At 42.6% G+C, this 13,090-nt stretch overlaps 1 protein-coding gene across 1 annotated transcript in view; it reads right to left on the bottom strand.

Moving 5' to 3' along the window:
* GNA14 (G protein subunit alpha 14) overlaps nt 1–13,090 on the bottom strand; it is a 147,711-nt gene that overhangs the window by 59,943 nt on the left and 74,678 nt on the right. The window contains exon 2 of the mRNA XM_070431466.1: nt 10,253–10,437. Within this exon, the coding sequence (XP_070287567.1) occupies nt 10,253–10,437 (185 nt within the window). The remainder of the gene's footprint in view (nt 1–10,252; nt 10,438–13,090) is intronic.

Genomic DNA, 13,090 nt, shown 5'->3' with positions numbered 1-13,090 from the left:
TCCTGACTCTCTGGCACTGGTTCGAAGGTCACTGCCATGTTTTGTTTGTTTCAATTTGCAAAATAAATTCAAAATCATCTCTGGCTTGTTTACTTCTCTCCTCTAGGGAAATAAAAAAAAATTAAAAATATTCTCCATGCAACTGTTTCAAATCCACTTAAAAGAAAGCTCTTCAATCCTCAAACTTCATCCAGCAGATGCACAATCCTGATATTTCTGGGGGTTTTAATTGCCTGACTTGTGTGTGTGTAAATATTGATAGAGATAACACCGACAGTTGTATGAGCAGGTTGAAGCCCAGCCAGGGAGAAAGTAATTATTTGAAAGGGGCCAGGAACCGAGATTTTGAGAAAGAGAGCCTTCCTTTCATATAATTTACTGCTTTAATTTTTTTAAAATATATTTTTATTGATTTTTTTTACAGAGAGGAAGGGAGAGAGATAGAGAGTCAGAAACATCGATGAGAGAGAAACATCGACCAGCTGCCCCCTGCACACCTGCCCGCAACCAAGGTACATGCCCTTGACCGGAATCGAACCTGGGACCCTTCAGTCTGCAGGCCGACGCTCTATCCACTGAGCCAAACCAGTCTTGGCTAATTTACTGCTTTTATAACCCAACCTTTAAAGGAAGATCTAAGACCTCCCACTGCACATGCCTTATCTTCCCCATAGAGAAACCTGAAGCACGGGTGTTAACAGCTGGGCCTGGGGAGTCAGGAAGCCGGGTTCTGTTTCCTGGGTACCTTGACCCCAATAAGCCTCAGTTTCCACACACTGATAGTATCCACACTGAAGAATTGCTGAGGATACAACGATATCTCCTCAAAAAAGCCTGACAGATTCACACTCATCTGAGTGCCTGCCCTCAGGCATGGGCAGAGATGGCGTGGGATAAGTGCTATGACCCAGGTGACACAGGACACTCTCCAAGTGGAGGCATGTCATCTGAGTAACACTCTGCCCTCTGCCCCCAACCCTGTCTATGCTATTAGAGCCCTGCCCTGTGGGTGAGACCGGGGGTCTTCCTGACCTGACAGTGACTTCATGGGTAAGTCTGTCACATTCTAAGTATTCATTAGAAAGGTCACAGGGCTTAGTTATGAGCCACCTTCTCCACCCTTAGCTTTAGACAAGCAGACATGATATTTTGGTCACCATATGCCTTACTTCTTTGTCTTATTTCTCAATTATTTTACAACTAGATTGCTGAGTTGTAGCACAATTCCTTGACTCTCTCTTCTAACTAATAAGCCAGCCATTCTTCCTTACAGCACCGTTTTTTTTTTGGTCCCATGGAATTCCAAAGCAGCCGCCTGGTGACTCAGCTTAGGAGGAGTCATCACCACTGACTTAACTTGCACAGGACATTAGCTGCTCCCCAAACACATCCCAGGAGCTGGTCCGGCCAACCCCATGCTTCCTCCACGGCTTCTGAGCCCCATGACTATGCCAGGCTACCTGCTTATCTTGCATCTCAGAAGCAGTAGTTCCAATTGTGAAGTGTTTCTTTGGAAAAAGAAAAACATGGCCCTGTAGACTCTCTGTTCCTTTTTGCCTGGTGTCACAATCCCAAAGGTAAGAAAACAAACACGTATCATGTGCAAGAACAGCTTAGTGATCCTCCAAGACTGTGGATATCACCCCGGCACAAAGCCCTCAGGCAGCTTTGAATTGAGGATGTTATGTTCACACAAGGTTTGAATGTGACTTCACTAACAATTAAGGAGCCCACAAGGATACAGAGAGGAACAGGACATGATTTCCAATCTCCAAGAACTCCTGGTCTGAAGTGGGAGCGATGCATAAAGAATTACAATGTAATATGCCCCATGCAAGGTATTATAGGTACACTGGAAAGAGTGCCTAACCCCACAGGGGTTGGAAAAGGGAGGCTGGCACAGAAAGTCTGCTACAGTCCTGGAAGCCGTGTTCAAGATAAATAGATGAAGTTGGCTATGTATGAGTGTCAGGATATTCAAACTGATGAGACATATGAGCAAACAGAGAGGCACGGGCGGTACCAGAACCCCAGTCCAATAGGGAGGGCAGAGGAGGCTGGAGAGTATGTCAGAGGCAGGTTCAGGAAAGGCCACAGGTGGCCCTCAGATCACCTGTTGAGTTCATTTTTTAAAAATCAGATTCTTTTGCCCCAGAAGTTGGCTCTTCAGTAGATAGGCTTTTGGCAAATTACCTGCATCCATGTCAGGAGCTGGAGCTGCAAAGGTGCATAAAAACTACATGTCCTTAGCCTTCATGGACCTTTCAGTGGCTTTCTCTCTCTCTCTCTCTCTCTCTCTCTCTCTCTCTCTCTCTCTCTCTCATCAATAAATAAAAAGAAGGCAGAGAGCCTAGAGGCTAAAATACCAGCAGACTCGTTCCTATCATCCTCAACCTTTTTGCAACTAATTCCACCTTAACTATTTAAATGATTAAAAGACTTGAGGTGTCTTTTATTTCTAAAAGAGAATCTAGACAAACTTTCTACATATTTCTACCCTTAATAAGTTACACAGTCACACACAAAAGCAAACAATTTACTAACCAGATCTTGTAAATGGTGAACTTAAAACAAATTTTTACGTCTAATTACAGATAGGAAAGTGCCAAAATATTTTAATTTAGGGGAAATACAAAGCATAGTACCAATGTGAAAGCTATTTCACATTAATTTAGATAAGTCTTAATTAAACATGACAGTTTTAAGTTTCAGAAATCAAGATGAAGTATATGAGATACAATGTCTCAAAACTCCATGACAACATTTGAGCTTCCAAAAAGAAGTGTCAATGAAGGAAAAAAAAAAAAGGAAAGCCTATTGTTCTGCTTTCTAATGAATATGGCTTTTACTCTCAAAGTAGATTTACTGATAAACACACCCATCGTGTGTGCAGAGGCAGGCGCGCGCGCACACGCACACGTTTAACAATTTGTTTCTGTTGGATTAGTTGCTGTATCCCATTTGAGTCCCCAGCTTTAAAAAAAAAATCTTTAACTACAGAGAGGATGCTTTCTAGAATGTTTGCCTAGGATACTATTGCAGAGCTAACCAATTAATGAGAAACTCTACCTTTAAATTCAATAATACCAGATGAATACATGATTCCCTTGGCGGGATTCCAAAACAAATCTGGAGGGTAATCTACCTCTTGGCACAAGTCAACGAGGTAACTAGGTGTTCAGAGCGGGCAAGGCTAAGGGGGGCGGGGCTAAAGGGGACAGGGCTAAGGAGGGGGTGGGGGCACAGAGCAGCACTGACACACCTGTTACCTCTCTACCTTCAGAAAATGAGAGGCCAGCTTTACCAGGAGGAGAAAGCAAACTGTGAAGGACTTCAGATCTCACAAGAACTTTACTAGCATCAGAATTATGATTCTAGCTTTTATTAAAGAGCTTTGAATCATGAGGGTCTTTCACATGTTCCCCATTATGTTTTAAGATAGCAGCAAAACAGGATGGAATTTAAAAGACTCAAGGCAATCATTCCACATATGTGGGACAGATGGATCGATGTTCACATAGACTGATGGTCACACTAGTTTCTGGACTGTCTGTAACTTTGTGAAATTTCCCCCTTTTGCCAGATTTGTAAAAGCATTTCTTTGGATATGGTAGGATGTGTTAGCCTTGAGGTAGGGGAAGAAATTAATATTTCACTGGTCAAGTAACTTCCTCTCTCTCAAGTCAGGCTCAGTGGGAGTGGGTGGTCAGATTTACTTCTGATAATGATTAAGGAGACAACCGATTCTTTCTCCTTTACATTTTTTTTTTTTTGCCATTTTCCAAAATCTTACATCTCAAGCTCTGATTATAGCAACTTTTACACTACAGTGAACACTGATTAATCAGAGAACGAGTGGGATAAGTAAAAACGCTCCAACCTGGGATGTTGGTAGAGAATTATTGGTTGCTGTTGCGACACTAGCTGGTACTCTAAGTTCTTAGTAACACGACTTCACCATCCAATGGGGCACGGGAAGAAAGAGCCTAAGTTGAGCATCTGCCAGAGGACCAGCACCCTGGGCTCCCGCCAACGTCTGAACATGGGCCTCCCTAGTCCCAGGGGCTCTTGGAGAATCTGACTTTTCAAATTGGATGAGGAAGGAGGACTGAAAAATATATTCAAACAGATGTTTACAAAATTAGAAAAGAAGAGTTTGTCTTAAAATACTTGAAGCCCTGAGAAACTCTTCTACAGAAAGTGACATCCATTGACTCCTTTCACTTCACTGGGCCCGGTTTCCTCACATGAGTGTTTAATAGACTGCCCGGAGCTTCAGCCTCTTGCTTCCTGAGAATGAACAGTTAAGCTGGACGAGTAGTATATATGCAGATGGGACATTATCAGAGCTCTCTTGGGCATTAAAAAATGTCATCCTCTGTGATCCTGCCACATAAATACTAGACTTGATTGCTTAATTGTAAACGTGGACATTTGATGTTTAAGTTTTATACTTGGTAAGCTACCATCTCGATAGATAGAAATACCTTTGGTGGAAGGAAGGGACATTTGTAATACTTTCAAATACTTCTAGAAACACTGAATTCCAAATTAGGTACTTGCAGTAGAATGGTAGGCAAATAATTGTTTAATTATTAACTTTCCTTTTAACAATGTTTTTGTGAGGAGCCTTTGCAATTAAATTTGTGTAACATATGCAAATATGATGTGACCCCGGTATCATAAAGAGCTCCTAAAAGCATCTTTATGGGGGCTGCTGCCCGAGAGCCCATATAGACCTAATTCTTTTTTCTGGGCCCCACTGAATAGAGAGCTAAAAGTCTTCTGAGAAGTTGGGCAGGCTGTCAAATTCTTGGGAATTTCTGCATCTAAATCATCCAGGCAGATTCCACAGAAACTTTAAGGGATCAGAAAGATTTGCTTCTAGGACAGGTCTAGAATGAGAATTTTCCAAGTTGGAGACACTAGAAACAGCAAAAATATGAGGCTCTTCGGATTTCAATGAAATCATCACTAGTGAGAGTGAGTTATAAGCTAACTCAAATGTAGGAGCCTTGTCACTGAGCACATACCTTTGTAATATTTATTCAAGAAGTTATAAGTTCTAATGTGCTCATACAGCACTCCTGAGAGACATTCATAAGTAAGGCTTACCAACAAATACATATGAATCATTTCTTTACAAATAAAAGACGGCAAAACAGAAGAAAATATTCTTCAAGGCTCTACCTTTGTTTTGTTTTGTTAATCTTTACCCTAGGATATTTTTCCATTAATTTTTAGAGAGAGTGGAAGGGAGGGAGGGGGAGAGAGAGAGAAACATCAATGTGAGAGAGAGACATGGATTGGTTGGCTCCCACAAGGGATTAAACCTGCAACCCAGATACACGCCTTTGACTGGGAATCAAACCTGTGAGCCGACACTCTACCACTGAGAAACATCAGCCAGGGCAAGGCTCAATCTTAATTGGAAAAAATATGTTGGTTAAAAAACAAATGCTGAACTAACCTTCTGATAATTTTTCTTTCATAAGCAGCCTGTCTGTAATAGGCAAAGACTTTAAACAATCTAGCTGAGCAATAATCTTGCAAACATTTAAAGAAAAAATCACTCTTCATTTCCTTATATATACTGTTAAGAAAGTGTTCCCAGCTCCAAAAAATAAATAAATAAAAGATAATCAAACGAAATTCTTAGCAAAGAATTATTGAGGGAAGCAATACACCACTAAAAATGAAACCTAAGGAAGACTTTGTTCAACCCTGTCTTCACTAATCAACTGTTTCAAGAAAACACTAATTTTATTTTATGACTTAAATGAGTATGGTACTTTGCTATAGTTCCATGTTTAGTCATCAGTTTTAGCCCACAGAGAAAATTATTCAGAAAACAATAGAGAAGGAATGGATGAAAAAGAACAATGAGTCCATTTTTGGCTTTTGAACTTGCCCCAATAATAACCTTGTATTTCTTGAGTGCTGTTTAATTTGCAAAGCACTTCCTTTTGCCCATGTTGGCTTATGGAGTAGACAGAGCATGTGTGGGCTGCATTGACCAGGTGGAGAAATGCAAAGACCAGGGATGTTTTATGGCTTCCCCTAGGACTAGGGTGGGCACCTACAGCCCATGGACTTAATGTACTTGTGGCCTGTTTTTGTCCGGACCATGAATTAAGAGTGGCTTTTACATTTTGCCAATAGAGTTTACAAGCCAGTCCCATTCCTTTGTTTATGCATGGCCAATGGCTGCTTTTGCACTACAATGGCTGAGTCGAACAGTTGCCAGAGAGACAGTATAGCCCTCAAAGCCAAAAATATTTCCTCTCTAGCCCTTTACAGAAAAGTTTGCTGACTCCTGCCTGAGACCCACAGGGGAGCCATAAGCAGAGCCCAGATTTTTAGGAACCTATCCAATGTTCTTTCCACTGAATCTTTTGCCTTTCCTTAGGCCATTTCAGCATGTGGTTCATCCCAGGCATATGTCCGAAGGTTAAGAGGAAGTTTATGAGGCATAAAAGTAGGTACTTAAAGCAGAAAGAAAGGAGGCATTGAGAATGGAGCCAGATACATAAGTGAAGAGGACACAGGACTTGCTTCCTAGTTTCACAGGTCTGTGGAAGGAGAGGGATTCTGCTCCAGAATGGACCAAATCCAGAATCCATATTCCAATATGCCGTATAACTGACATACACCCATACCTGATTTAGATGATTTAAATGATGAGACTTAGGGCCTTGTGAGTTGATATTTACATTAGCTATGAGAAAGAGTTGTTGCTGGAATGGATTAAGACTTTGAGGATTATTGGAATAGGGGAAATATATTTTGCTGTGGGATGGATATGAATGGAGGCAGACTCTACTGAGTTGAATAGCATCCCTCTGAAATTCATGCAAACCCCAACCTCAGAAAGTAACTGTCTTTGTAGATGTAACCCAGTTACATCCAATGACTGGCATCCTTATAAGAAGAAGAAATTGGGACACGGACAGAACACAGAGACACACACAGGGGAGAACTCTGTGAAGATAGGCAGAGACTGGAAAGGACATCAAAGGTCGCCAGCAAGGACCAGAGGCTAGAAGACAAGCATGGAACAGAGTTTCCCTCACAGTCTCCCGTCGAACCAATCAACCTTAATTTCGGACTTCTAGCCTTCAGACCTGTTGCCACATAAATTTCTCTTCTAAGCCACCCAGTTTGAGGTCTTTTGTTACAGCAACTGTGGGACACTAACAGATTAGTAGGCAAGTGGACATGGCCTGGTGAAAAAGAATTAAGACCAAGAGGAAAGTTCCCTCTTTTCCATTTGCAACAGCATGGATGGACCCGGAGAGTACTATGCTAAGTGAAATAAGGCAGTCAGAGAAAGGTAAGTATCACATGATCTCACTCATACGTGGATTCTAATGAACAAAATAAACTGATGAACAAAATAGATCCAGAGACATAGAGGCATGGAACAGACGGACGAATTTCTGAAGGAAGGTGGGGGTGGATGGGTGGGCAGAGATTAAGCAGAAAATTTACATGCATAAGACAATAGACATAGCCGAAACCGGTTTGGCTCAGTGGATAGAGCCTTGGCCTGCGGACTGAAAGGGTCCCAGGTTCGATTCTGGTCAGGGGCATGTACCTTGGTTGCAGGCATATCCCCAGTAGGAGATGTGCAGGAGGCAGCTGATCGATGTTTCTCTCTCATCGATGTTTCTGACTCTCTATCTCTCTCCCTTCCTCTCTGTAAAAAATCAATATATTTTTTTAAAAAGAAGACAATAGTGTGATGAAGGACTGGGAGGGACAGGTGTGGGGTGGAGGAGGTCAATGGGAAAAAAAAGGGGGGGACATCTGTAATACTTTCAACAATAAAGATAATTTTTTTAAAAAAAAAGAGAGAGAAAAGGAGAAAGTGGTAGAATGTCAAACCCCATAAAACCTTTTTGTTCAAAACATAAACTCAGAGTAGCACCAGAAGACCTTGAGGGAAAACAAAACAAAGCAAAAACCCAGAGACCTTGATTACTAAGTCTGATTGGGTTTTACAAACACGTTGCCAAGGTAAGCAGAACTGATATACGCTTAAGCATTTTCTTCCCAATAGGTCTGTTTACAAATCCACCCCTAAATTCCAAGCTTCCCCCGGTCACCCTACTATGACCGAGAAACCAAATACATGTTAGAACAGAAAAACAAACAAACAAATAGAAAACTAAACCACAAGAATATTCCTGACATACCTCTTCTGATCCTAAATTTTCACAGATAGCCTAATTTTTAAAATACCTTGTACAGGGTGATTAAAAAAGAATGGGATAGGTCATAACTGGCAGCATTCAACAAGCCTCATGATATGGACCAACAAGCCTCTGCCAGTTATAACCTATCCCAATATGTCAGTCATATGGCATATATAACTCTGTCCTGGCCCAGTTGGTCCATATCATGAGGCTTGTTTCTAAAAGATAGAAAGCGTGTACTCAACACAATGTGCAAAAGAATCATCAGAGTCACTTCCAGAATCTCCCAATGGCTCAGCATGCACCTCTCACATTACTTGGCACCAGATATAGTAAAGGCTAATCCCCCCTCAACACACACACTTTTCAGTATAACACTGTTGAAAGTTGAAGCTATAGGCAAAATACATTCCTTCAAGACTGCAAGGAAATGGTGGTAGACATTAATTTGCAGACACAGTGTTAAAGTAAGTCTAAGATTTGGTGCATGCTGTGTTTTTCTATGTAATCCAGTCACTGAGAAATAAAAAGTTTGGACTAATTGCTTTGAAAGTCTTTGTATAATCTATAATAATACAAGTGTAATATGCAAATTGACCGAATGACCAAACAGCAGAATTACCATCAGGATGACCACGCTATGACACACACTGGCGCCAGGCCAGCCAAGGCAGGTGCGATGCGATTGGTAAGGGGGCCCGGCCATCGCCCCATGATCGCCCCACAGAGGGAGGCCCAGGCCACCAGCCGGGGAAGCAATCAATGTGGCTGGGGGCCTCCGTGATTGCAGAGCCCCGGTGAGCAGGGCCTCCCTCTGCTGTGCTATCGATGGCGAAGCCCCGGCAATCGATTGCCCCACAGAGGGAGGCCCAGGCTAGCCAAGCCATCGCACTCCATGCCTGTTTCCCACAGAGGGAGGCGACTGGTGGGGGGGGGGGGGGGCAGTGCAAGCAGCAGCGAGGGCGGGGCCAGCTGCCAGCAGCTGGGGGAAGGAAAGCCCACATAGGCCCTGATCGCTGGCCAGGCCTAGGGACCTTCCCAAGGGGTTCCAGATTGCAATAGGGTGCAGGCTGGGCTGAGGGACCCCTCCCCTTGCATCCCCTGCACAAAGTTTGCCATATATATATATATATATAAAGCACATATGAACACAGGTGCCACCAGTTCAAGAGAAAGCTGTCCTTGGGATCTATACTAAAGCCCACTCAATTCTGGCTTTTTAGCAGCTATATTTCTTTTTAATAGACCCAAAAGAGACTAATCTTAGACAGTTTTTCTTTTTATCATCATGTCATGTAGTAATTTGGTATGATTTTAAATAAACTCTATTTCTAATCCAGATTCCTAATGAACTCAGACATAGTATTGTCCAATGAATTTGCATTCCAATATACCACATAAAATTTTATTTGTCTCCTCCTCCCATCATCCTGCTCCTTTATTCCCTATGGTCTTACACAGATTTGTGTTTTAAATGACCAGTGGTGATATGAAAGCCAATGAGAACTTGTTACCAATACTTTATCAGGGCCCGCTGCTGGCTGGGATATAAGCATCACTCACATAAGCTATCACTTAACTCCCAAGAAGGGCTAGCTCCCAAAATAAACAAACAAAACCCACTGCTTTCTCTGAGTAGTTTACAGGGCATTAGTGAAAATATGTCCTAAGACTGGGAATTCTTTAAAAAGTTGGCCCTTATAAACCCAAGGTCTCCATTGCTCCACTGAAAAACTAACTGGGTACCTTAGCTGAAGGAGAAAAATGCATATGCCTTCCTGTTCTCAGTGCCTGAAATAAGCAAATGAAACAACTGCCCACAATTCTGAATCCCCGCACAGGGGTAGCCCCACACGATTGCCGTGCTAAAACTCCAGCATAAAAAAGACCACAGGGCCGACTACATTCATCACACTTCTCTGGAGTTTGAGCTCAAGAGCTTCTTTTGGCCTCTGACCAAAACACCCAGTAAATCTTTTTGTTCAGAAACATCTGCTCACCAGAGTAGGAAAGCATGCCATCACAAACAGGGCAACGCCCCGCAAGTGCTGTACCTTATTCTGCTCACACAGGTACTGTATCCTCAGGGTGTCCATGGCTCGGATCATGGCTTGCATGGCGGTGAATATGTTTTGGTAAACCAGCTTCGTGAACCCCTTTCTGTCTTCATCGCTGTAACCAGACCCATGGATAATTCTCATCTGCTTGATAAAGGTGCTTTTGCCACTTTCACCAGTTCCTAATAGACAAAACAAGAGAAAATCCCAGTCAGCAGTCTTCAAAAGGAACACATCGAGAAAGTCAGGATGTCCTGGCCCAGTTGGTCCATATCATGATTAATGGGCTGACGGGGATGAACTTGGAAAAGGCTTGTTGAATGCTGATGTAGGGTAGTACCCTCCTAAATCCTGGGCAGAGCAGTCTCTACCCCGTGCTTTAGAAGGCTTTAAATCAATCGATCAATCAATTCATCCATCAATCAGTCTGTCTCTCTCTCTCTCTCTCTCTCTCTCTCTCTCCCCATACACACACACACACATACACACACATACACACAAACACACACACGCGAATTTATAAGAACACGTGAGTATCTGTGTCACTTAGAGTAATCCTAAACATCAGCTCTCATGATTAACATTGTTTAGGCCTCAGGGAATTGCTGCCCCACATCCCTTCCCCTAAGTCCTCAGAGCTGTTCTAAGTGAGATGGTTCCAGCAGCAGGTGGGGGCATGAAGAGAGAGGGGTGGAGACGGGGGTCTATCTGCAATGACAGCTGTGACCGGGACCATGGGGACCAGTCAAGTCAAGCTGAGGATCTGAGTTGAGTTCCTCTCTGGTTCTAAACAGAAACTCAACACTTGGACCTTGAGTATAATCACTTATTCTGTTTCAAGTAAAAGAAAAAAGAAATATGACTTTTAGAATGAAAAGTACTGGTGGCTGGAGGATTGTTGACTTAGCTTTTACAACCAATTATGCATTAGAATGTATGGTTTGGGTCGGTAGCACGGGTCCACTCTACGCTGTTTCTTGTCTTTTTATGAGGACTTTCTCCTCCACTCCCCCACAAAAGCAACATGCTGGTGAGGGCTCCTCCAGGGCCTGAAAAACCGCAGAGAGGCAGGCAATGTGAGCCTGCAACCTGGAAGCAGCTTTTGATTGGTGACCCCTGCTGTCAGCTTACGAAGGGCCTCATTAAGAGGCCACAAGGAGAATGGGGGAGGTAAAGGTAGGGGTAGAGAGGACCACAGCCCAGAAGGATTTTTGCTGTTAAACACAGATGAGGAAAAGAATATAATTACAATTTTGTTTCTAGATTCTGTTCCAAATATAAATAAGGCTAATGGCTCTTCTCCATTTACTTTTTGCTTCATGGTTTTTGTATTTGCAGGGGAAAAGAACAACAATGGTTGTAAGTACTTGTAAGATTTCATGAAGAGCCTGCTCCATTTGACATTCTTGCTTAGCATCATCCTACCGCACTGTCCTCTTAAATAAAACCAGCAAGTTAGTCCTGGCTGGTCCAATGTGCTTCTCGGGTAAGACTGGGCTCTACTCTCCTGAGTCTCTCGCTGTAAAGCTCTGCCCAGGATCCTCTGGTCCACCAGCCCCTTAAGCTGATTTCCTATCCCAGAGTAGAGGTTCAATAAGCGATTAAGCTGAACACACACAGCTTGCTACTCTGTGTGGTTGGCATATACCCATAAAGTGTGACTGTTTTAGGTAAAGCTCACCTCCACCAGCTCCCTGCTCTCTGTGGGTGACGGGTGTGCACCTTTGGCCTGGCAGGCCTAGGGCTGGCCTAGAAGACGCTTGCTCTTGGCATCAGTGTTTCCCCAAACTCTGTCATCTGGGTACCTACCTTGTGATGTTTACCATATTCATATACCACCTGTATGGTTATTTAACATTTTTGCATTTTTTATTTAAATAAGCTTTTATGAAGGGAGACATGCATGTCAAAAATGAAAAGCCAGTTATCACATGCCATGACTAATCAAATTAAATGTATTATTAGTAGGTAAATAAGACTTCAGTGAAATTCCAACTAAACACACCTTGTCTAGCACCAGTGATGTAGGTATCACAGTTTGGAAAGCGGTACACACAAACTAGTGTCCTCTTTACATGGAATTTACTCTTCTACATCCCTTCCTTAAAGGAATTTCCCCCAGAGGTTTCTTCAATCTACCTACGTTCTCACTCAGAAAAAAACTGAGGGTTGGAACTCATGTCATTGTAAAAGGGCCAACAAAATGTCTTCACACTCAAATTCTAAACTCGTTCTGAAATTTGAGAAAGCAATATGACAGTTTAATTTTAAATACACAGAAAGGCTCATAAAAAAAAAAAGCTGCTGCTTTTTTTTTTTTTTTTTTTTTTAAGAGCCAGGAGGGAACAGAGACCAAAGCAAAATAAATCCTTTCCAAGTGATAGCCCAAGGACATCTAAACAAAAAGCCAATTGTTCTCAAGTTTACCTACAATCTTCAGTAAAGCCCGCCTCCCTGAGGGCCAAGGCCAACAGCTGAGAAGGCTTCTGAGATGGGCAGAGCCATCTTCAGTGGCGGAGGATGTGTTCTAAACCATCTGCGAGAAGTCACTGTTTTCTAGTTCAGCGTTACAGAGTATAAGCAGAACAAAATGTAAATCCGAATAAAAATAAGAACACAATTCTGGACATTGGTCACGTGGCCTAAATGATCTGTGAGACCAGTGGGCTTAGAAGAGATCTGGACACACTGAGGTGGCCCACAAGCCAGGATCCTATTTCTCTTGTTCCCTGGAATTGATGGAGCCTGAAACAGCACACAGTAGAAACCTAATACATATTCGTGAATGGATTATTTGTTGACTAAGATGACCAGGATGATTACTGTTTTGGAAAG

The sequence above is a fragment of the Myotis yumanensis genome, unplaced genomic scaffold, assembly GCF_028538775.1.
Source record: "Myotis yumanensis isolate MYYU_CA2020_CCGP unplaced genomic scaffold, mMyoYum1.0.hap1 SCAF_12, whole genome shotgun sequence".
Lineage (NCBI taxonomy): Eukaryota > Metazoa > Chordata > Mammalia > Chiroptera > Vespertilionidae > Myotis > Myotis yumanensis.
Note: the sequence above shows the minus strand (reverse complement) of the source record. Positions and strands in the feature narration are given on the sequence as shown.